The sequence below is a fragment of the Cebidichthys violaceus genome, unplaced genomic scaffold (assembly GCF_023349555.1).
Source record: "Cebidichthys violaceus isolate CVI_PGR_0920_01 unplaced genomic scaffold, fCebVio1.0.p SCAF_14, whole genome shotgun sequence".
Lineage (NCBI taxonomy): Eukaryota > Metazoa > Chordata > Actinopteri > Perciformes > Stichaeidae > Cebidichthys > Cebidichthys violaceus.
Genome location: NW_027176307.1, coordinates 2,298,949 through 2,325,018, shown reverse-complemented (window position 1 = coordinate 2,325,018; position 26,070 = coordinate 2,298,949). Strand labels below are relative to the sequence as shown.

At 40.6% G+C, this 26,070-nt stretch overlaps 1 protein-coding gene across 1 annotated transcript; it reads right to left on the bottom strand.

The window, feature by feature from the left end:
• Positions 1-682: 682 nt before the first annotated feature.
• On the bottom strand, positions 683-25,399 carry LOC137870955 (dihydropyrimidinase-related protein 5-like). Its single transcript, XM_068708471.1, has 15 exons — positions 25,292-25,399; positions 16,464-16,578; positions 15,098-15,247; positions 7,886-8,044; positions 6,582-6,761; positions 6,245-6,313; positions 6,083-6,127; positions 5,913-5,988; positions 5,646-5,802; positions 5,376-5,517; positions 4,714-4,856; positions 4,391-4,598; positions 3,367-3,544; positions 3,190-3,271; positions 683-1,006 (listed from the first exon to the last, which is right to left on the bottom strand). The coding sequence occupies exons 2-15, from the start codon at positions 16,572-16,574 to the stop codon at positions 1,003-1,005; spliced, it is 1,704 nt and encodes a 567-aa protein (XP_068564572.1). The 5' UTR covers positions 16,575-16,578; positions 25,292-25,399; the 3' UTR covers positions 683-1,002.
• Positions 25,400-26,070: the final 671 nt, after the last annotated feature.

Here is a 26,070-nt window from a genome sequence, read left to right as displayed (position 1 = left end):
ACTAAGTACATTTTGCTACTAACTTTTGTACTTTTACTTAAGTGAAGTATTGAAAGTAGAAGTACAAGTATGTAAAGTAAAATATTCACTGTGCAGAATGACTCCTTTCAAAGTGTTATAGAATATTATATTATATTAGCACAGTAGGGCAACACAGCTAAATCTTTATTATTATATTTTTTTATGATGGTTATTAATATTATTGCATTTATTTTTCTGTTATGTTTTAAGGTAAATCTCTGCTTTTATTTTTGGGTCATATGCATACAGATCTGCACTTTAGAAAGATGTCAGCTGTTTTTTGTATGTGAAATGTATTTGTAAGAGTTTTCCTGTCACACTTAATATTTATTTTATTGCAATCTTCAACAAAACACAGATGCACCTTTCTGTATTTTTTCTCCCATTGCATTTAATTTGCAACATTGTCATTTATACCCTGCACTTTTCTGCATGTGTTTCAGCTGCGTCCTCATCCGTATTTCGTATATTATTTCATGATATTGTTTTTGTTTTGTCAATGTATGTCAGACATATTTTCCCTCAGTATGAATAGTTTTATGTTCTCTTATTGTGCTTTTTCTAGTTCATATCAATTACTGAATTCAACCTTTTTTACACAATACATACAATATCTTTTGAGGCATTTTAGAAATAAAAAGGTGACACATAGGAACCAAGATGTTATTTTTTCTCGCTTTATTCTTTTTTTGTTAATGGTGTGGTAAGAAACAAGCAGCCACTTACAGATTCAACAGGTTCACTGTCCAACACGACAAGAATCTACAAACACACACACAGCCACCAACCAGTCACAGTGCCTTCGAAGCGACAAATCCATCCAACATTAAAATAACGTTGTTGTCGGTAATAGTTACAAAAAACAGCACCAGTTGTTGTGAGCTTGTGGAGAGATTTCACTCCTCTGTCTCCACCGCGGTGCTCTTCATGCATGGGTGGGGGGGTGTTGCACGGGTGACTCGTATTGGCACATTTATTCTTTCAGCTAAAAAAACAAAACAAACAAAGATTCTAAATATATAGTTCACAGACAAGCAGACGTGATCATGTATAAATACAATACTGATAGCAGGAATGAGACATCAGGAGGTGAGAGGTTCAGTGGTTTTCTTCAGACTGTGCAGCTCAATCTTCCTGCTCTGTGGAGACTAACTGCTCTAACAACAATAAATCCCTTTTTATGTCCTTATTAACAGGAAGTTTACTTTCTAAACACGGCCCACAACATGCTACTGAAACTCAACAACTTAATATAATTTCTTGCAGATACTTTCAGTTTCTACGCACAATCTGAGGCCTCATTAATCAGCTGTGCGTACGGACGATTTTGTCTGTAAACTATGCAAACGCTCATTTCCAACCCAGAGAATCAGGTTTTATTAGATTCTTCTTGTGATTGATGATGTACAAATTATTTAAACTTCTAAAACATGGGTGTATAACAATCCCTTGGTGGCAGACGCACTTCTGGTAAGTTTAATTCAAATCTAACAATAAGTCTTTTATGGACAAGCCCTGAGTGAAAGCTCCAAATAAACCCTTCTGCTTTTCTTGAATCATATTTAGTAACCTCACTGACTCTGATGTTTGTCCTTTTCTTTCCAAGTTGCTTCATTTTTCCACAACAAATAGTCAATAGTCCGTAATTAAAGCTGCACTAATGGCAAATTGATAAATCTAATTCACTCTCCTTCTAACTCTGTTTTGGTCTCCACCATATCCTGATGTAAAACACAAGTCTCTTCAGCTACTAAATGTTCTGTTTTCTTCTCTGGCTAGTTGCTAACTTTTGTCTGTCTGGCGTTTGGTGCTGGAGGAGCAGCGTACAATGAGCTTATCAGAGCATTATTGCTAGAAACAGAGCAGCTAGAGTGAACCAAAATAGCAATTTTTGTTTAAATCACTCTTTCTCGTGTATATGGGAAATCTATTAATCACAGACTTACACTTGTTTTATACTATGCAAGTTTTGATAAATGAGGCCCCTGATGTTTTCAGCAGCCCTTGTTTTTTTTGTGAATGAGATGGCACTGCATTCAACTTTATTGATGTAAATTACGTCAAGCTGTATTCTGATCTTCTGCATTATCAGCCGCAAAGTAACAGAAAGCTTTTCCTCATTGTTATCCCCACTGTGATCTTTAAGTCACGTGCTCTTCATCCTTCCTTTAACAAACTTCAGTCTTCTAGCACTTTTAAAGGTCTATAGATACCACGTTTCCATGACAGAAATGACTTTATTTAGCTGTTGTGGGATCAGTACTGGGAGCAGTTATAGTCCCAGGTCAGCCCACAGCTTGTTTACTTCTGTAACTGAGTCCGTAGACTCTGCTACAATGCAGGTGAGGCAGGATATCTCTGGGAAATGTGAGTGTTGTTTCAGTTAGAGGCAGTGAACATATAAGGATGGAAAGATTCAAGTCTGACTCTATATAGAGAGTGTAGCTGTAAAAATCACACAGTGTTTTGAAGCAGTTGGATTTCATCACCACACAGTTCACAGTTCACCCATTGGAAATAAAAACACTGTCAGAGGAACCCACGGTGCAGCAGGAAGCCGAGCACAGTGGGTGTTTAATCACAAACAGAATCCACACACCTCTTCATATGAGTGTAATGCTATGTTGTCTACAGTGCACTGGATGTATGTGTGTGTGTGTGTGTGTGTGTGTGTGTGTGTGTGTGTGTGTGTGTGTGACAGGGGTATAATAGATATTTCACGGAATTCAGTTCCACTATTTTTAAATAATTCAGTCGACATCACTTCAGTTCAAACCATAAAAACTGTACTGGTTTTGATCTTTCACAGTTTGTTTAATTTGCGTTTCTCTGTGGGATACGAGCAGGGTGGTAATGAGCAGACTCTGTCCATGTTAGTATGATCAGCTTGAATTTAGCGAACCGTTTTAAATTCATAGACAGCCCTTCCCTCTTGTGTAATTATTCAGGTCAATCACTCCAATTAAGACAAATTAGATTCGTAAAAGTCACTTTGGTAGATCACTGATCATCAGTTAGGTCTTCACCAATCACAGAAACATGCTTCAATTTATATTCCTCCCTTAACTTTAATCCTGTGTTTAAGAAATCAGTGCAGTTTTCCTGGTTGCGTAGAATTATACAAAACAAGGAGACTCGGACGGGCGTAGCTCCGGCTGCAGCGATTACCAGATACCACTGGAGCGACCGCCGGGAGGGGCCAGGATCCGGGCCGAGGACCTTTTCGGGATGTGGTCATCGACCTGAGACCCTGAGTGAAGAACAGAACATAAAAATAAACAAAAACTACAGTTTTAAAGATTTTTACTCAACAACCACAAAGTTATAAGCTTTATTCCAGCCTACCTGAGAGGCTAAAGGAGGACTCATGGAGGTCTCGGACTCCCTGGTGCGCGCGAGGACAGCCTTTGTTGGCCGCCTCTCCGTCTATTGGGCCCAAACCAAGCTCCTTCTTCATGGTGTTTGCCACCATGGCCACGTCACCAGAGTAGGCATCCCTGTCAACCCCTTTGTAAGCCTGAGTCTGAACAGAGAGGGAGGAGGTGAAAGGTCAAAAGTAAATACAATACACACAAAGTACAGGCTTGGGATGGTGATTTTTAACCATTTTTAACACTAGTTGTATCAAAAGTTTAACTGAAATTGGATCTAAAATTGAAATGTCCTCTTCATGAAGGCATGTGAACACACATTTTATCATCTGGTGTTCTTGGCTAGAGAGGGTATTAAGTAATAGATACAATAATAACAATGATATTTATAACATTGTGATGACAACATGTTTATTTAAACTGACAGTTATGGTTCTAATCTTAAAGAGCATCATCAAGAGTAGATTAAAGCACATAGTTTTGGGATTTTATAGATTCTGACTGACAAATATCAATTTTTTTAAAAAAGGAGCAGACTAGTTTAAGCTGACCCAGATATTCTGTCCATGTGCTCACAAATGTGTCACATATCTGTTGTGAAATATCTAGGATTTACTTTAAACATGGCTTAGGCTATCAAACAGAGAGCACAGCTCAGGAAATGAAACGTAAAAACAAGAAAACTACTATATAAATAACTTTACATATGGTAAGATTCAGAAAGCATAGAAAAGTAATTCCCATAAAATTAGCAATATAAACCATCAGTGTCGTTAAAACAGAGCAGAAACGCTGCAGAGGCTTTTTTGCTGACAGCAGCAGCAGAAAAACAGTGTCAGCGTGCAGACAGAGCAGGAGCATTAAATCCTTTATATAGACTGCCAAACCAGCGCAGATAGAAACAGTTTGATGGCTGTGTTTGCAGTAGGTTTGGCTGCCAGCTAACACAGCAAAGCCCAGCACGAGTCCTGGTGTCAGAACTACTTAGTGTGACACACCTTTTCTCTCTGCACCATCTTCTTGTAGAGGTAGTCGGGGAAGGTGCGCTGAGGGTAGTACTTTCCGGATCCTTCGGCACACATGAACACACCGTTCTCACACACCAGACGTCCGCGACTGATTGTGACCAGCGGAACACCATGGCAGCGCATCCCCTCGTACAGGTTGAAGTCTCCGCCCTGCACCTGAGTGCTCACGGAGATCGTCCTGCGCAGACAGAACGCTTGTTGACACCAGAGTGTTTGTTTGGCACTAAATTAATCGAGAAGCAATATTGAGGGGCTGTGAGCCCCATCTTCATGTTGGGAATATAACTGCGTACTTTGTTGCGTCCGGGTCCCAGACCACCAAATCAGCATCAGCCCCGGGGATGATGCGACCCTTGCGGGGGTACAGGTTGTAGATCTTAGCAGCGTTAGAGCTCGTCACTGCCACGAAACGATTCTCATCCATTTTCCCTGTAACCTGCAGGCAGTCATGTATTGAAAACATGTGAGGCAAAATACAACTAACATTTTGTTATTTATCTGTGAATTTGAGGGTTTCATTTGAAGGATTCTTTGGAATATAATTTTGTTGTGCTTGGTTTAGATGTGTGTATTTTATTTCTTCGGTTATTATAAAATTAATGCATTAAACATAGGCCAGTGCAAACACAAATTAACACTGAAGGGACACAGATATACTAACCCGACACTTAAAAAAATAAAGCACCAAATTCAAAGCTGAAGATTTTTATGAGGTGAATTCAGATGTGTTTCCGAGGCTGTTTTAATATTAATACTATTTAATACAATATTTTGCCTATAAGTAGCTGAACCTGCTACTCTGCAACGAAACCTGAAGCGATGGACATGGACCCTTCCTGTTACTGTCACTAAGATGCATGTTACATAATACACACAAGCTTGGTTATGTGTGCCTGTGTGTGTGTGTGTGTGTGTGTGTGTGTGTGTGTGTGTGTGTGTGTGTGTACGTACGTACCACTCCCCTCTCCCAAATGACACTCATCCTGTCCTGGACTCCAGCCACTCCATGAGGGATCTTAGTGAAGTCGTCCTTGCCCAAAGCTCTCTGCTTCATGCTAAATGGACGGTGCTCTGATGCCACGACGCTCAGAGAGTCACTGGAAACAAGATGAACGTCATCAGTCTAAATGATCACTAATCATTGGCCCCTATGATTAAAAAAAAAAGTCTCTGATTGTCAGTGCTGTATTTTAGGAACACGTTCCAGTCTGTAGCGAGCACATACTTGCCCAGCAGGCCCATGAGGTAGCTGGGCGTGTTGGGGTCGAGGCGGAGAGGAGGGACGATGACGTGGGCGGCGGCATGAACCCAGTCCTGATGGTAATACTGCATCCCGTTCAGCACAGCGTGGGCTACTGTGGTCTCTGCGTGGACCACCTTACCTGCAGAGACAAACAAAGAAAGAGAACAAAAAGTGGTTTGTTACAAAAAGATCATTATATCATCACCACTGTCAAAATCTTCACGCTAGTGTCTTTTAAATTCGACTCACCTTGCATCTTAGCAGCAGCAATCATGTCTCCAGCAGACATACTGGACACATTCACAAGGTAGATCGGGCAGTGAGCCTGCAATCACAAGAGAATTCATTGATTTAATCAGTGACATACAGACACGTGCACACAGACAGGATATTAAAAAAAAATGTTTGTGTCTGTTTACCCTGTTGGCGATGGTGATGGCTCTGTGAGTAGCCTCAGACTCCAGCTGTAGACAATAAGACGGACAACTTTAATAAGTACTCAATAGAAATGTATATTTCAGGTCTTTGTCATGAACTTCTATCCAAAAAAACTACAGTATGTGTGTCTGATGTTAATTTACCTCCTCTGGTCGACTTATCTCAATACCCTCCGGTCCATTGATGCCTAAATCCAGAGCCTCTTTGGCACCCTGACAACACACACACACACACACACACACACACACACACACACACACAGATTTCAACATAAGTTCAATTCATTCTGTAATTGTTTCTTCAATATTTGAAAACCCCACACACATACAGGTGATTAAAGAGTCCAAAATGTTACTACTAAAATGTACAAACTAGCTAATATCCAGCATAAAGAATTCTGCAATAAATTAACTTTCATGACAGACAGAGAAAAAAAGTATTTTCACACAGAGGAATGTGTAGGGGTTATGTGATGTGCACCTCTGCCACCAGCTCTCCGTTCTCAGCGTGGACACGAGCAATAGCCCCGATGTCTTTGCAGGTCTGCAGCGTCTGGTAGAGCTCCGAGTCCCTCAGCATCATCATGTCTTTGTAGGCCATGAACATCTGGAAAGAGTTCACTCCATGCTCCCTCACCAGGGTCTCCATCTCACTACGCACCTGATCTCAGGACAAAGGTAAGGGGCCAAAGAGAGAGTTTTGTATTACTGGCAAAATGCAGACAGTGAAGAGCATCAGCCAGTGAATGTGGGCGTGGAGGGAATCAGAAACTGTGTTGGTGTGTGTTTGTTATATGAGGCGTGAAATGACCTTTGGGTTGCAGCCAGAATGAGATCACATTGCATTCACATTGGTGAATATCAAAAATCGCACATAAACATTCACTACATAGAAAAATGTGAAATCATTCATCAAAATTCAAATAAAGGGTATAATATCCCTTGGAACCAACTAGGTGATGCAGATGATCACAAGGCACAAAATCATCGCTTCTATCTAAATAAGCTTCAGGTGCTAGTTTATTGTAATTTCTTGTAACACTTGTCAAAGTCAGGATATAAAACATGTTTTTCTGAAAATAATGATGTACCTTCCATATACTTCCATAGCTGCAGTATTAATACTAAAGAAATATAGTAGTGTTGACTGAAGAGTTAAAAGTCAATATATAAGTGTGAGCTATTATAAACACTGGCAGTTCATTATAAAGGATCAGTAACACATCATAGAATCATTGTAAACTCAATATATTTAGGTTTTGGTCGACATTTGAAAACGTAATTTTGGGCTAAGGGAATTTTAAGAATCTTTTCTAATCTTCACTACACCAAATAATTGATCAGTTAATTGAGAATAACCAGATTAATTGACACTGCCAATAGCACTTAGTTGCAGCCGTAGTTTCCATTACATCATGGTATTACAAGGATGTTATTAACAGCTAGATTGTCTGGCATTAAACATTTTACTATATATAATAAGATGTGGCGCATGCACACATTTAGCACATGATACAGCACAGATATTAAAGCCAAAGGCTGAATGAGGCACGTTGACTCATAGAATCTGCCTAATGTGCCCAGTGAGCATGTGTGGTGACCTAGTTCATGTAAGGTTTAATCTAGGTCATTTCACACATAAATGAAAAATGCTATGGCTACGTTATTAATCATTCAGCGAGAATAAAAACTTGAAGAGCATAACGGGAAAGAATGATGTCTGTTTGTAAAAGATATAAGTGTTTCCATGCTGTCCACATGTGGACCCCCCTCTCTGGGTCTTACCTTCGGCCCCCACCAAGACACCCCGACATGCAGGGCGTAGTCGCAGCATGCCTTGGCGTCGGCCAGAGCTCGGCAGTTCTCGTAGGCGTCCAGCAGGGAGCAGTGCTGTTCAGGAAGGGCCAGAGCCATCACCATGGTGGTACCGCCCATCAGAGCCGCCTGGGTGAGGAGAGGTGAGGAAGGAAGGAGGGAGACAGAAAAATGGGAGGCAGAGGAAGTAAAAAAAAAAAGAGAGTGCTTAAAGGCGAGAACAATGATTCCACTGTAAAGCACAGAGTCACTGTTTGTCCTGGTGACAATGAGCAATAGTTCTTCTTCATGAACTGTTTTCTCATCATCAGGAAGTCTGCTTGTTACGAGCTGTGTACATTGTTAGGTTGTTTTTTTAAACGTAGATGATGCACAAAGACGGACTTGTTGAACTGATGTTCGATGAATAGCATATTCTTGAAATCTTATTTGAACCAAATATTTGGCATAAAACAGACAAAAAAAACAAATTAGACTCTGATAAAATGTTCTGTTGAATGTAAAAATCAACCTTTTTCTTCCACACAATTGCAAATTGACTTTCTCATTTTGCTTTCTAGGAAAATATACATGATTCATGTACTTTCTGTTCAGTGTGCATCTCATTTAAAATCCAAACAACTGATAATGACGTATCAAAATTATATTTCATTTCACTGCATTCAGTTAATGTTGTTCATTTGCCCCCTGTAGATAAACCCCAAATACCTTGCAAACTAATAAGTTAGGAGAAGAAATTATTAGGAAAGAGCACCTAAAACAATCTTAAGTTTTCCGAGTCTTTCACAATTCCAAGACTGCAGCGGATTGAAGGAGACGAACAGGAAACATGAAAAGGAAAAGAAGAGGATGTGAAGCGCTTGAAGACAAGAAAGAAGGAAGAGATGAGAGATGGAAGACTGATGAAGTGAAGGGAGAGGTCTGCAGTGACTCCTCTCAGTTGGCTGAATGGTAAATGCACTTTTGTGTCGCCATGACAACAGATACTGCTCAGCCATGCCTGTCACATGTCCCCACCCTCCTCCTCCTCCTCCTCCTTAACCATTCAATATCCGGGAACAGTCTAAGGGGATATTGCACCGAGGAATTATGGGAAAACAGGCAACAATTATCATAATTCTGTATCATTTCTACTACACTGCCTGAATGAAATGTCACTACATGTGAACACGACCCTGGTTCATGTGTCGGCATGGAGCCATTCCACCACGCTCCAGACACACCTCAGACAGGGGCGGGGTCATCTGCTTTTGAGTGACAGCTCCACCAGCCAACTGACGACCAGGTTATCCATTACCATAGTAACCAGTCCAAATCATCTGCAGTGTCAGCATCGAAGGTCTCTCCATGTGTGTGTGCATTAAGTTTACCATCTATCACTGTCAGTGTGTGAGTGTGTGTGTGTGTGTGTGTGTGTGTGTGTGTGTGTGTGTAGGTGTGTGTGTGTGTGTGTGAGAGAAAGAGTGAGAAATCAGGGTACGTGGACACATCTGGGGATTGTGGGATTTATACTGTCTGTCTGCACAGCCTTGATTAAAATGTACTGCCAGTACACTTCTCAAAAAAAGAGGGATTTTGCGAGCAGAAAAAGAGAGAAAGATCGTAAGAGAAGCGCTAAAGGGAGGAAAGTTGTCAGTGTGAGTGTTACAGTAGCAGTCTTGCAAACTGTCTGCAGGATGAAATGTCTTTCATTCTGTTTCCTCTTTAAAGGCTTCATCTGTAACTACAGTCATCATCAGCATCCAAATTTAGACTGTTTGACATTACAAATCTGCTAGAGATCAAAGAAGTACCAAAATACGAGTGCACGCAGTTCATAATACATAAGCAGTCAGTGTTGTTCTGATGAAACTGTTTGTAACTGGTGTTGTTGAGCAAAATGAAGCCGTCATCCGACAGACCAGCGTAGAAACCAGCATGGACTAAAAGGCTGTTTTTTGACTAACCTTATTTATTAGTTATTAGTTTCACCCAAATCCATCCTCACAGGTTTGTGAGCAGAAGTTTTGTTCCTACCAACAGAATTTTTGACATTTTTTATGCCAGACAAGATGCAATTCCAACATTTCTGAAAATATCGAATTTGGTCATAACCATAAAAATCTTATTTCACAAGACATCTTGGATTTATCTTTGCTTACTACTATAAACATTAACTGTGTATTGTGATGAATGTTAACAGCCAGAGGTAAGCTGATAGAAACACAGAATTATCGTTGTATTCAGACAGACCATCATGTAAACAAACACACACATTTCTATACATATGTTGTAGATGATTCGGTTATCCTGTTATAACACACTACATCATCATAAATCTAATAGAGCTCTTGGTTCCTTAAACGTGCTGCAGTGTATAGCTAAAGTGGATGGTGACACATAAACCCCAAACAATGTTTCTATCATGAATCCCCCCTGTCTATTAAAGACCCCCGACCCCGTACTGTGAAGATAATCCCCGGGAGAAGAAAGTGAAACTGACAGACAGAGGGGGGGGACTGTGAGTGTGGGTGAGACATGGCTGATCTGAGAGGATGAGAAGATCTTTGTATGTTGGACTGTGGGAGAGGCTATCAGTGTCAGACAGATTACCACTGCAGCTCTCTGATCAGCCTGTATCAGCACCGCTCATACCTCACATTACAGCTGAACACCTTTCATCCCACTCCTCCTCCTCCTCGCCTCCTCTGCCTGCAGAGGCATTGAAATGACATATGCAGTGCATGCTGGGAGAGATACAGAGCTGGTGTGCCATTTTAGCTGAATATTTGTCCTTTATGGACAAATCAGATCTGATCCTGTGCATTTGGGGGAAGATGCTGTCACTAGTGGCTTCTATTCATATGTTTGCATTGACGTTAGTTCCTCTGTCGGGTTAGACGCAGTAGTTAGTTGCTGGCTGTGCAACTGGTGAACAAATCCGAAAACCAGCAATTTGTTCTGTTTCACTGAGTTTATTACTTCTTAAGTTACATTCTAGTAGTAACGTACCATATATCAAACTTGTTTATTTTAGCTTGATTACTGAAGGAAATAATACTTTAAAATTACTTTACCAATTCCTGTGGCAACTCAACTAAAACACTCATCTTCCTGTCAGGTAGGAGATCTGTTCTCCATACTTGTAAACACAGGGCAAATACTGGCTTAAAATCAGCCTAAATTTAGTTTTTAAATGATTTTTATATTGAATAAAACATCTACTTGAGGTAATGCTTTGTTAGTGTTTAAATCTGGACTCTGTGTGATACAGTACAGCTCAACATCTGTACAAAGCTCAATATAAGATGTATAAACAGGTCTGTACCTACACTGCAGTACTACTTCTACCAGTCAACCCTGTTATATATAACAGGCTTTCCATCGCCCTCCTGCTGCAGGTCAGTGTGAGTCTGTACCGGAGGGGGGTGGAGGGGAGACTGAGGGGGGTGAGGCAGAGGAAACAGTTTGGGGGGAGGGAAGAGAGGAGGATGGAAGGAAAGCATGAGAGGTAGCACAGTGTTACAAAGGGTTAGGAGGGAAGACGATGAGGAGAGAAATAGTTTTGGGCAACAGTCACCATAGAGACCACACAATACTGCCATGTTTATGCGTGCACACACACACACACACACACACACACACACACACACACACACACACACACACACACACACACACATTTGCTCCCTCTGATTTCCTCACATAGAGCGGGTTGGGGGGGCTAGTTTCCATGGCAGCAGGGTCAGTGGGTAGGGGTTGCTGCATACAGACGATTCAATCCCCCAAATTCCTCTCACCTGACTTCAGTTGGCATTCCATCAGACTCAGACCTCAATTCACTAAGATTCTGCACTGCAAACTCCCTGCAGGTCATATTGTTTCCCACAAAATCTCGTCTAGCTGATGTTATTAACAACCGTGTAAAAATTAAATCACAATTTAAAAAGAAAAGTACAATTTTCAAGTTGCAAGAGCTGCAATTCTTATTTTATGCTGCATTCATTTGATGTCGGAATAATCTGAAAAATAAGCTCCCAACTGGGAAAATTCACTTGAAAGCCTCTTCAATTCGGAAATGTTGGTACACGACTTGCCAATTATTCCCATATTGCAGATACATTTTTTGCTTACATGTCATTGTCATTGGCAATGACAATGACATGTATGGCATTCAATTAAATCACTTTGAATGGTTTCACTTGTCATATACGGTATAGATACGCCTCCATACTCTACACATACTTCTATACTCTTGCACTTACAGTTGTGGTCAAAAGTTTACATACACTTGTAAAGAACATAATGTCATGGCTCTCTTGAGTTTCCCCGTTATTTCTACAACTCTGATTTTTCTCTGATAGAGTGATTGGAACAGATACTTCTTTGTCACAAAAAACATTCATGAAGTTTGGTTCTTTCATGACTTTATTATGGGTTAACAGAAAAAGTGATCAAATCTGCTGGGTCAAAAATATACATACAGCAGTGCTAATATTTGGTTACATGTCCCTTGGCCATTTTCACTTCAATTAGGCGCTTTTGGTAGCCATCCACAAGCTTCTGGCAAGCTTCTCGTTGAATCTATGACCACTCCTCTTGACAGAATTGGTGCAGTTCAGTTAAATTTGATGGCTTTCTGACATGGACTTGTTTCTTCAGCATTGTCCACATGTTCTCAATGGGATTTAAGTCAGGACTTTGGGAAGGCCATTCTAAAACCCTAATTCTAGCCTGATTTAGCCATTCCATTACCACTTTTGATGTGTGTTTGGGGTCATTGTCCTGTTGGAACACCCAACTGCGCCCAAGACCCAACCTTCGGGCTGATGATTTAGGTTATCCTGAAGAATTTGAAGGTAATCCTCCTTCTTCATTATCCCATTTACTCTCTGTAAAGCACCAGTTCCATTGGCAGCAAAACAGCCCCACAGCATAATACTACCACCACCGTGCTTGACGGTAGGCATGGTGTTCTTGGGGTTAAAGGCCTCACCTTTTCTCCTCCAAACATATTGCTGGGCATTGTGGCCAAACAGCTCGATTTTTGTTTTGTCTGACCACAGAACTTTCCTCCAGAAGGTCTTATCTTTGTCCATGTGATCAGCAGCAAACTTCAGTCGAGCCTTAAGGTGCCGCTTTTGGAGCAAGGGCTTCCTTCTTGCACGGCAGCCTCTCAGTCCATGGAGATGCAAAACACGCTTGACTGTGGACACTGACACCTGTGTTCCAGCAGCTTCTAATTCTTGGCAGATCTGCTTTTTGGTGGTTCTCGGTTGACTCTTCACCCTCCTGACCAATTTTCTGTCAGCAGCAGGTGATAGCTTGCGTTTTCTTCCTGATCGTGGCAGTGACAAAACAGTGCCATGCACTTTATACTTACAAACAATTGTTTGCACTGTTGCTCTTGGGACCTGCAGCTGCTTTGAAATGGCTCCAAGTGACTTTCCTGACTTGTTCAAGTCAATGATTCGCTTTTTCAGATCCATGCTGAGCTCCTTTGACTTTCCCATTGTGGCGTTTGTGGGCGTTTGTATCCAATGAGCCCTATTTAAATGGCCTCAGAGAAGTCACCAGCTGTAGTCACTCATAATCACTCACAAGAAGTTAAGAGGCCATGCTATGAAGCTCATTTCATTGACACAACTTTCTAAGTCACTAAAATTGCTAATTCATGTTGCTGTATGTATATTTTTGACCCAGCAGATTTTGTCACTTTTTCTGTTAACCCATAATAAAGTCATGAAAGAACCAAACTTCATGAATGTTTTTTGTGACAAAGAAGTATCTGTTCCAATCACTCTATCAGAGAAAAATCAGAGTTGTAGAAATAACTGGAAACTCAAGAGAGCCATGACATTATGTTCTTTACAAGTGTATGTAAACTTTTGACCACAACTGTATATGTCAGAGGATACACAGTCATATACAACAGACTTATACATGTAACTATGCATACATGTATTGTCACAGTTAAATAAATAAAGTTAAATAACAATAGTGTCCCAACAAGCTGTATAAGTAAATATTTGGTGACAGGAGCTTTTAATGGTTGCAATGAACTGCCAATTGCATATACAGTATGTACTTAGCCAAAGTACAAGATAATATATATATATATATATATATATATATATATATATATATATATATATATATATATATATATATATATATATATATACAGCCACTTTATGCAAAACACAGTATGAGCAAAGTCAGATTTTCCATACAGAGTTCAATCTTATTGGTGGCTTGCATTTATCTGACATATTGGAAAAAACAACTATGACATCAATTAACAACATATTTTTTTTCTCCTTATCTTTATGTAAGAATAATCTGAGGCTTATGTTTGATCTTATATTAAACTTCCACCACAGCAGGCCTGGAGCTAAAATGTGTGGGAAATAATTGCCTTACTTTGCCTACATATACAAATCTCAATATAGGATTACAATTATATTTCAAACATGTTCAGTCGGTATTACAAAATATAAGTCCAAGCACTATGCGGACACTTTTCATCGTCTCAAATAAAGTTAACTAAGTCATCTTCTGGGCACCGATTGGTGCAATGATCATTTTGTAACTGTGATGAATTGTTAGGAATAGTTCAACAAGATAATCACATTAGAAGCAACTTTAGTCGTGAATGCACAATTGCTGTTAATTTACTTTTTTTGACAAGGCTACAAAATGGACGTCTGTCAAACAACAGCAAAGACAGCCCACAACATAACGCTGCCAGCAACAACTCACCTCCACTCCAAGTCTCCTAATTATTGAATCATCCTCTCTGCTCTGAGTCTGAGTGGAAAACACGCAGAGCATCCTGCAGGAAATGAACTAATAAACCCTGTATGAATTAAAGACCAAGCAGCTGTGTGTGTAAAAAGTGAAGCCTTTGCACTCATCCAGAAACGTGTGACAGCTGTTTGCTTCCTATAGGACCAGTGTGAGAACACATGTTGTCATTAGTCGTGATGAACGTATGAAGCCGAATGCAGGGTGAGGATCTGCATGTAGACAGGAGAGAGAGAGAGAGAGAGAGAGAGAGAGAGAGAGAGAGAGAGAGACACATGTCTGTGTGTGACAGCTGTCTCTCTGGTTTCTAAATGTGTTAAATCACAGGCATGCTGAAGAGCCTCGTCATAACACAGTCCTGTGTGTGTGTGTGTGTGTGTGTGTGTGTGTGTGTACCTTGGTCCCACTGTAGAAGTCATCCTGAATGCTGGCGTTCATGAAAGTATCCTGCAGATGCACGCTGGTGTCTATTCCGCCCGGCAACACAAGCTTTCCAGAGGCGTCAATCACCTTAGCTCCGCCCGGTATCATCAGCTCCTTTCCAACCTACCGCAGAGAACACGGGCAGACAAATATTATGACTATTAAGGGCTATTAAGGATATTGGTGTTTGGGTTAATGTGGTTTTAATGTAGTCCATTAAAATGACAACAGAGACTGAGTGGTCATATTAAAGAGGGCCAATCAATGGTTCTCTGGTTAAGACCAGATCATCAAACAAGTGATGCTGTTTATTAGATTTGGTCCAGACTGAAATATCTCAACAACTGTTAGATGGATTGCCATGAAACTTCATACAGACATTCATGGTGCCCAGAGGATACATTCTATTGGTTTTGGTGTTCCCCTGACTTCCCAACATTTTCACTTCAAGTGCAATATCTCAACATTTACTGGGTAGATTGGCAAAAGGTTTGGTACAGACATGAATGACTCCCAGAGGATAAATCATGATTACTTAGGTGATCCCTGACACCAATACAAGGTTGATTTTTGTTGTGAGTGAAAATCATAGTCCCTTAACGTTCATCTAACACCAACATCTGGTCATAATTAGAATTTGTCTGATACATTTAGGACCAAATACCTGCAAAAAAGTTTAACCCTACTTTTTTTTTAGAGCATGGAGCAAATGCTAGCATGCTAACATGCTAAACTAAGATGGTGAACATGGTAGATGTTGTACTTGCTGCTTAGCATCAGCATGTTAGCATTGTCACATGGCTAAAAGCGAATTAGTTGGTGTGATGACATCTTTCAAAATTCACAGGAGAGGTTTTCACTGACATATTTTATATCATAGAAAAAAATGTTAAGAGAACTGGACGTGCAGAAATGCTGACTCATTTCCAGGTTTTAGGATTCTTGCAGCGCTCCATAAGCCTCAACAAAGTGTATGAAAGTGTTGTCGTAGAAGCACAGATGAGCGTCCCAGGTTTCTGAGTTAAATGCACCCTCTTCACATGAACTGATGCTTATTTCCATGACAACATTCTGTGAGCTAATTTTAGCATTCACTATCATCATGTGGAGCCACAGAGTCCATTCTCTTCATACTGTATTATTGTGAAATGAGTCACACTAGTAACAGCTGGGGATAAACTGAAGAGAGAGTGTGTGCATCAGTGCATGTGTGTGTGTGTCTTTCACACACACACACACACACACACACACACACACACACACACTGTAAACTGTCAAGACAAATAAAGGATGTAAATACATGTAAATGTAAATGTATTTGTGAGTGAACGTGGTGTACCTGCTGAATGATGCCGTTCTCGATGTAGACGTCTGCTTCCTGGGTGAAGTCATCGTTGACCACCTTCCCTCCCTTGATGAGGATACGCATCGACCCCATGTTGGCAGCCATAGTCCTACCAGAGGAAGAAAAAAACAAAATGCGTCAATGTTACATTACAAAGGTACTGTGAACACAGAGTTCTGTACAGGCAGAACATAACTGATGAAAATGCTGCTGCATGACTCATTTGTCATGTTTGAGTGGCAACCCAACTGGAAACAACTAAACTGTTTATCTCTGATTCAGAGAACGATTTCATCACAAAGTAAATATTTTGCATAATGCCAACCACTGCATGCTCATTCCCTCCTTCGCTTCGTCTGATTGGGAGTTGGACCCGATGACATTAAGATTAACAATTTAAAACAAAGCCACTGACAACAAGAATGAATCCTGAGTAGTGTGTTAATGTCTTAGAAGGCAAGGCCCAAGTCTCATGTGTGGCTTGTGGCAGTGAACGTGTGTCACAGCCATTGTCGCGGACGTTATATGGATGTAAGAAAAGGTTTTCAATTAAAAATGGCAGCTGTTTCTAATTGCCGGAGCACAAAGGGACAATCATCCATGATTACACCAGTGCTTTCTGCTAAATTACAGTTTCTGACACATATGGCTGTCATTTTGTCTCTGGAGACAGAAAACGTCCTCCAAGCTTTTAGTGCGTCAGCTCGGTCTATGAAATATTAAGAGTCGAGCAGAGAATCTATAATTTACAAATCTATTACAGTATCTGCTGAAATATGAAAGATCTTCAGAGTTCTGTTTTAAAAAGTAGAGGCTTCTTAAAATATACACAGTATCTGAATACTTACTAACTAACCCACCAGCTTCATGATCTGAATCAGACTGGAGGAAGAAAGCTGGTTTTAAATGAACAATATTTACGCTGTCTGGTAAAGACTGATGACAAAGGAGTTGAATACAACTGTTGTTTTTAGTGGACAGGTTAGACTTGCTATGGTAGATGGATGGAAGTCAATTGGCAGAAGCCACTAACTAAAAACAACATTTTGAGCATTGATTATTCCTTTAAGTCATTTTTCAAGCAAACATTCAATTTCATGATCCAGCTTTTCCAGTGTGACGATTTGAAGTGTTTTCTTGTCTTATGTGACACTAAATTTAATATTTTGGAAAACTTTTGTGGACATTTTTCTCTATTTATTAACATTTCATTGAAAAAGTAATAAGCAGATTGCTCAATAGTGAAATGAATTGCTGGTTGCAGCCCATCCTTCTACAGATATGTTAAGCAGGGTGCATTCTAATGGTCCTCCAGGGCTTTTGGTTGAAAACATGGATCTAATTAACCTCATTTTAGGCATTTCTACTGTACGTTAATGAATGCCTGCTGGTATTTGAGATCTAGTCGTCTCCCCCCCCCCCTTTACAACAGTTAATGATAACTTCTGGCAATGGTAATTTCATGTTATGTTACAGTACGCAGCACTCCGTTTATGTGCTTCGGGACATTTTCATAGACAGGCTTCCGATGTTTTTCATTTCTAAAACGTTGAACACATTTTATAATAGAAGTAGTAAAGCTGAGTCTGGTGATTTGCAACATCGTCTGCTCGATCAAAGCGCCTTGATGTAATGAAATGCATTATACTTGCAAAGTTAGCAATATTTAATTGCTAGTTTTTGTATGATCTTGTATGAAAAGTGTATTTAAATAACTATTGGTCCTTATGTGGTACTTTCAGATGATTATTGAAAAAAGGCTGCGTGAGGAAGTCTTAATGGGATCAACAAACTAAAGAGCTTCTTCTACAAACATCCCTCTGTGTGCAAGTGTGTATTCTGCATGGGTGAATGTATGCAATGTGTCTGACAGACGGACACAATGGCCGCCCAGTCACACAGAATCACACTCAAAGAGATGGAGGAGAATAGAGAGAGGAAGGAGAGGAGGGAGAGAGGAAACAAACAGTGAACAGAATAATGAGGAGAGACATTTGTACCCCAACCAGACGAAATGGAATGGGTCCAAAGAGGAGAAACAATTGGGCAGAAATTCTCACTGAAAGGATTACATTTAGGTTTTGGTTTTCCTGTGTCCATGTATGCCTAATAAAGTCCAGTCGATCAGAGAAAAGTGAGGGGCAAAGAAGGGGTGAAAGAGAGACAGAGAGTTAAAACAAAAGGGAGAGGCAGGAGTAATAAGGGTGGCAGTAGAAAGAGGAGAGTCCACTGATAGAGGAAGAGTAGAAGTGGATGATCGTGTAGAGCTGAAGATAAAGCGATATTGGGGTAAACACGGTGATGGTGATGGGGGGTGCGCGGTATGGAAACAAGTGCCCTCAAGGCCTGGCAGCAGAATAAAAGATTGGTTTCCCAGGAGATGGGAACTGGAGTGCTTACAGCGGAAAAGCCTCGACGCAAACACACACACACACACACACACACACACACACACACACACACACAATTGCATGTAATAGTGTGGTGAAGCATACTAAAAACACCACAAACGGCAGTTGAAGCATTTGTTGTTAAAGAATTAACACAATGAGATGGATATCAACAGTTTCCCTTCCTTACTTTGGATCATTTTGAATAAATAAATATATTCCGAAAGGAAATGACATCATACTGGAAACATACTGGAAACTTACTGGTTACAGGTCCAGCAGGCCTGGTGCCAAATCACAGAACCGATTGCTGGACTTCTGCTGGCATTTTAGCTTCTAATATTAAATCCTGCCTCTGGATGGTTTACAACCCGACTCTCTCTCACAATAAATATAGTCTGCAGATTTTATTCAATTCAGTGCTTTGTTGGCATTAGATGTTACTGTCAGATGAAAACAGGAAATGACAGACTGAAACTACAACAAATGCTGGACCCATGATATATGAAATTTGTGAAGTTGACAGAGAGTGATGTCTGCGTGATATTCGGGCATCCATTGCTGGTATTTATAGGCCAAAGCTGCTGTTGCCACTACTTTCCCGGTCAGCTCCATCCAAACCCACGCAGCTGACTGACTGAGAACGCTGACTAAACACACCTCTGCACCGGACACTGGGAGCTTTGTGTGTATGTGTGTGTGTGTGTGTGTGTGTGTGTGTGTGTGTGTGTGTGTGTGTGTGTGTGTGTGTGTGTGTGTAAGGACTGTAAGCCGAAAGGAAATTAAAGTTACATAATTGACATTCTGGACAGTGACACCTTAAATACTCACAAAGCCCTCCAGCTGCTCAAAGGAAGGAAGTGTAACAATCATGGTGCCCATTGCATGTCCTGTAGAGACCTCCATAAATACTGTAGTTTTGGTGCGTCGGCTCTAATCACTGCTTATCAGTGGTGGAATTTGCAGGACAAACCAACATCTTTCCAGCCCAGTGAATCAGTGAGAGTGTAGTTCCGCTTCTTTTCCACTACGTGCCTTATTTTTCTTCAACAAACACAAGTTTTGTTTGTCCCTCCGTTAGTTTTTTTTTTTTTATTAGAAACACAAACGTTTTACAGAAGATGTGAAGCGATGTGAGGTGACCGAGGAGACGATGTAGGACATAAGGCAACATGAGGGGACCGAGGAGACGATGTAGGACATAAGGCAACATGAGGGGACCGAGAAGACGATGTAGGACATAAGGCAACATGAGGGGACCGAGAAGACGATGTAGGACATAAGGCAACATGAGGGGACCGAGAAGACGATGTAGGACATAAGGCAACATGAGGGGACCGAGAAGACGATGTAGGACATAAGGCAACATGAGGGGACCGAGAAGACGATGTAGGACATAAGGCAACATGAGGGGACCGAGAAGACGATGTAGGACATAAGGCAACATGAGGGGACCGAGAAGACGATGTAGGACATAAGGCAACATGAGAGGGCCGAGGAGACGATGTAGGACATAAGGCAACATGAGGGGACCGAGGAGACGATGTAGGACATAAGGCAACATGAGGGGACCGAGGAGACGATGTAGGACATAAGGCAACATGAGAGGGCCGAGGAGACGATGTAGGACATAAGGCAACATGAGGTGGCCGAGGAGACGATGTAGGACATAAGGCAACATGAGGGGACCGAGGAGACGATGTAGGACATAAGGCAACATGAGGTGGCCGAGGAGACGATGTAGGACATAAGGCAACATGAGGGGACCGAGGAGACGATGTAGGACATAAGGCAACATGAGGGGACCGAGGAGACGATGTAAGACATAAGGCAACATGAGGGGACCGAGGAGACGATGTAGGACATAAGGCAACATGAGGGGACCGAGGAGACGATGTAGGACATAAGGCAACATGAGAGGGCCGAGGAGACGATGTAGGACATAAGGCAACATGAGGTGGCCGAGAAGACGATGTAGGACATAAGGCAACATGAGGGGACCGAGGAGACGATGTAGGACATAAGGCAACATAAGGTGTCATGAGGAATGTGATGTGATGTGAAGTCATGTGATGTGAGGTGTCATGAGGGGTGGGTGCTTTGATTACAACAACCAGTTATAACAACCAAATGTGACTTTTTCTTGTTCACACTAAAACTTGAGATGGGGGGTTTTCGATGTGTCCCCTCAGGCGATTTTGAAAAGTATTTTTAGGGACAGGAGGTCAAAATCAAAATGGGAAGATTACTTTTTAACTTGCTTAATGTGGACATTGCCGAAAACAAACGACTTTGTTGTCTGTAGTTTTTGCGTGGCCTCAATTGACTGTGTCCAAAAACTCAATCTCCAAATATCACCACGCTGAAGAGCACAGTTCTGTTTTAGACTTCGTCAGTGCAGGTCTACAGTGTGTGTGTGTGTGTGTGTGTGTGTGTGTGTGTGTGTGTGTGTGTGTGTGTGTGTGTGTGTGTGTGTGTGTGTGTTCACTCTTCACTGTGTCATAGCAGGTACGACAGCCAGACATCCAGCAAGAGAGACATGGAGACAAACAGTGACACACCGGGCAACATTTCTCACTCACCCTGTGACCAGCTGCTTCAGCTCGTGCGCACACACACACACACACACACACACACACACACACTTGCATGTAATAGTATGGTGAGGCATACTAAATTTTAATGGGGGTGTTAATTAATAATGAATGAGGAACAGCAGGCAGATTTAGTCTAGACTCCCAAAGTCACATCGTCACATGTTTTCATAACAACGTTGTCGTACCAGAGCCACTTCACAGCTTCCTGTGAAAAACCTGCACGCTGGTCTTTAAGGTATGACCTGCCTCTGCATCATGAATAATATTGTTCCGATTCTTTAATTGAGGAATCAAACTATTTCTGCAGTGTTGCTATCATTAGGATAAACACAAACTCCAAAACCATGGTTAGGAAACACCTAGCATGGCAAAAAACTATTATACTCTTCTAGAAAAAGGTGAACTAAAAGGCTAACATGATCAATCAGTTGGTGTTGCTTGCCATTAATTGGTCAAGTTGCATAATTGAAGCTCAAAATGTGTATCTTCTCATATCTTCACTCACATTTTGAGCTTCATTTGAATGCTTTCTTAAAAATCTTTAAAAAAGCTTTCTCTCATATATCCTACAAGTAGTCATAGTTAAAATAAGAGAGGCAGCAGCACCTTGAAAACTACATACACTAATGTAAGAGCTAAACTACAACAAACAGAAATGAACTATGAGCATGTTTCAGTTGTATTGGCAGAGGCAGAGCTGCGGTCAGAAACTAAACGAAAAGCAGGATAAAGATTAAAACCTCCATCTTGTGATGAAGAGCAGTAAAATCTATTTGTATTTGTGTGAATTTTTTTTTGTGTGAATATTTAGAAACAGTGTAAATGTGACATGGTGAGTGCTGACATCCTCTGAGCAAGTGCAGGCTACATGTGTGGCATGTGTGTGTGTGTGTGTGTGTGTGTGTGTGTGTGTGTGTGTGTGTGTGTGTGTGTGTGTGTGTGTTGATGCATGTTGTAAGTGAGAAGAAAGGAGTAGACAGCTGCTGAATACTGCTTGATCGCCACAGGGAGGGTCGGCGTTCACGGTGTGTGTGTTTGAGTGTTCGAGTCAATATGTGTGTGTGTGCCATTACCTTGAAAATGTGTGAGCCAGTGTGTGTGTGCGTGCGTGTTTGCGTGTGTGAGAACAGTAGAGCTATTTAAAAATCCAGAACAAGCGTACATCAGACAAGTCATACTTTACAATCAATTTTATATAAGAATAGACATCAAACACACACACACACACACACACACACACACACACACACACACACACAGGATGAGGTTTAAAGAGTTGTGGGTGCTACTGGAGGTTCATGGATGAATAAGCCATTAGTGAATCACACACAGATAAACAGACAATAACAACATCGGTCGCACAACTAACTAGGCCATCACTCAGAGGATTAGAAGTCTCTCTCTCTCTCTGAATGCACTCTTTATCACGCTGTAATGATATACTAATGTTAAGATAGGCAGGTCTATTTATTAATCCATCTTCATCTCTTCCTACCCTTCACTCTGTCTCAGGTGAAACTTGAAGAAGTAATCAAAGTATAACTTCTCTCTGACCTTTGACCTCTTCTCCTGTGCCGCAAATGAGCCAAATATCAACTTCAGAGCAAAAATATAATAATAATAATTATTACTATCTATAATGCACATTCATGCTCCGTGAGGATACGCCCTTTTTTATTTAGCATGACCCCAGATTGTTTTCTGTAGCATCTAACTGGTCAAACTTCATGGAGTTTGCCATGTTTTTCTTGTGTATGTTTTGTATATGGTATCTACATGTACTCAACTACTGTACTGTCAGCATCATTTAAACATACTTGTACTTTACCTGAGTATTTTAATGTTCTGCTTATTCATACTTCGACTCCACAATATTTCAGAGGGATACATCATACTTTTTACTCCACTACATTTAGTACAGTTAGTTAGTTTCTAGTTACTTTTAACATTAAAAAAGACATATTATATGCTTACATGATATGATGCAGTACTATACTACTCTTACATGAATTTATTAGTAATAACACTGAATGATCTAATATTATATGATATTATAACATCTAGAAAGGAGCCTTTCTGCGTAATGAGTATTTCTTTTGATAAGTACATTTTGTTGATAGTACTTCTATACATTTACCTAAGTAACATTTTTAATTCAGGAATTCTACTTGTAACAGAGTATTTTTAGGTTTTAGTATTTCTATTTATACTTAAAGCTACTACAAGGAACTTTCCTTTTATGTTGATTTTGGCGGTCCCTGTGGATGATGAGGAGAGTTTCCGAGCACTTTTAGAAAACATCTTTTATTTTGGTCATAAAGAGATATCGGTATTAAAATAAGACTGTTTCATAAGAAAACGTTTTTTGATTGATTGTTTAAGTCATTCACCAAATGTACGGCCATCTTATTATTTGCAGGGTTGCAGCTAACACTGGACTCGAGGTGGAGTATATCATCCATCTATCACATACACAGACACCATTCACATCCACTATAGTCACAACTACAAAAGTCTGATCTGTGTCTTTGGACTGTGGAAGAAAACCGAAGCAGCCAGAGGAAACTAACGTCGCCATTATGGGGACAACATGCAGAACTCCACCCTCGTGCACACTGGATCAAGGTGCTGCTTTAATTAAATACTTTCTTATTACATCCTCTGTGAGGATGTGAGGGTTTGTTTTGTCGAGTTCAGAGTGTAACAAGATAACAAATCTGTCTGATATCAGGCAAGATGGGCATCAATAGTTGTCAACATTTACAGAGTAGAATGGACTACACTGTGTGCATGCAAAAAAGTTACGTCATCTAATCAGGAGGCTGTCCAATATATTCTGTTCATTGTGCTGCATTGAGGACCCCTGGAGCCCCCTAAAGCACCCTCCAGTATCCTTAAACCAAATGATGGGAGGGCCTCAGTACCTCCTCATCCACAAAACCAGAGGAGGTCTGCATGCAAAATAAATACCTTTCTTATAAAGAGAAGGAGGTAAAATAGGAGATCAAGTCACCTGTTCACATTATGTTCTCTCTCTCACACACACACACACACACACACACACACACACACACACACACACACACACACACACACACACACACACACATCAGCAGGCTCGTTTGTATGCATGACGACTACACACCCTCCTCCTCCTCCTCCTCAACCTCATCATCATCATCATCACCACCACCACTGTGACTCAAGATATTTGGTAGGACAGATAATAACTATAAACGAATATAAGACATAACGGCTAACACATACACGTTACACTACAGTAACGTAACGTTAACACACACAGCCGTATAGCACTGATGGCACGCGAAACACACACACACACACACACACACACACACACAAACACACACACACACACACACACACACACACACACACACACATACACACCCACACACGAACACATTTCACCCATATTTCGTCGCCGAAAAGCACACGGTGCTAATTTACAACATACGACCAATCTTCATCCATTATTGTGTAGCATCATGGGAAATTAACGCAATGCCATTTAAAATATCATTAAGCAAAGAAAAGGCTCGCGATAAATCATCCCCATTCAAATGTAGGGAGGAATACATCATTAGTGGAATGACATTTTTTGCAATAAAACACAAAAACTCTTGATATTAAGCTAACGTTATGTAACGTTAGAGGGGAAATAACGGCTATTAACGATATACATAATCAAATATTTCAACGGTCTAAATTAAAAATATTGATAATTAATTTCTTCAATTATTGTCAACCATTAGTCGACTTAGAAAATAAACCCTGATATCTTAATTTTTCACATAGTTGTTGGTCTTCTTACCTCTTTTCTCTCAGATTCACAGATCCTCAGATGAAGCTCCTCAACGTTGCTCAGCACTAGCCGAGTGCTCGCGGACAGCTGGCACAGCGCGAGCCGCAGATGCTTCAATGCCGACAGTCCTGCAGCAGCCAATCAGGAGCAACTCAGACCTGACCAACAGAAAAACAGACCAATAGGGGACGAGATGTGTGGTCTCCTCTCTCCAGTAGACAGGGGCGTGTCTCCTGTCTCCAGAGACTTGTGCTACCTTCAAGTGCTGTTGGAAATATTGCGGTTAGCACCTGATGACTTAATGCAACTGATTATACGAAGTGTGAATGCTCTTAATGGTGATCTTTTAAGTGAGGTACTTAGATTTATTTAGATTAATACACTTAGAGGGAAATTTCAGTTTTGATATTGGTAACTGTAGTTGACAAATCCAGTAAATGCTATTAACATATACTATATTAATAATATTTCAGAACAGCTGCTAATCGATCTTGCAGTGACATTGTTTTGGCAAATATAAAGATATTGTTTTTACACCAATAAGCCTCTCTAGCTCAATAACAACTGCACTCCCCGACACATTATTTCTGCATATTTGTGCCATTCTATTAAATAGTTTAAGGTTTAGTCATGCACTTAGCTTTTACATTGAATGCCATGTCTCTAACACCTTTATATTTATATTATATTGTATTCATTTATTTGAAAAAATCCCAAATTGTTGTTTTTCTTTCGTCTTAGTTTGTCTCTTGTGCTGATGAAACATTTGAATTACTACTGGGGTCAAT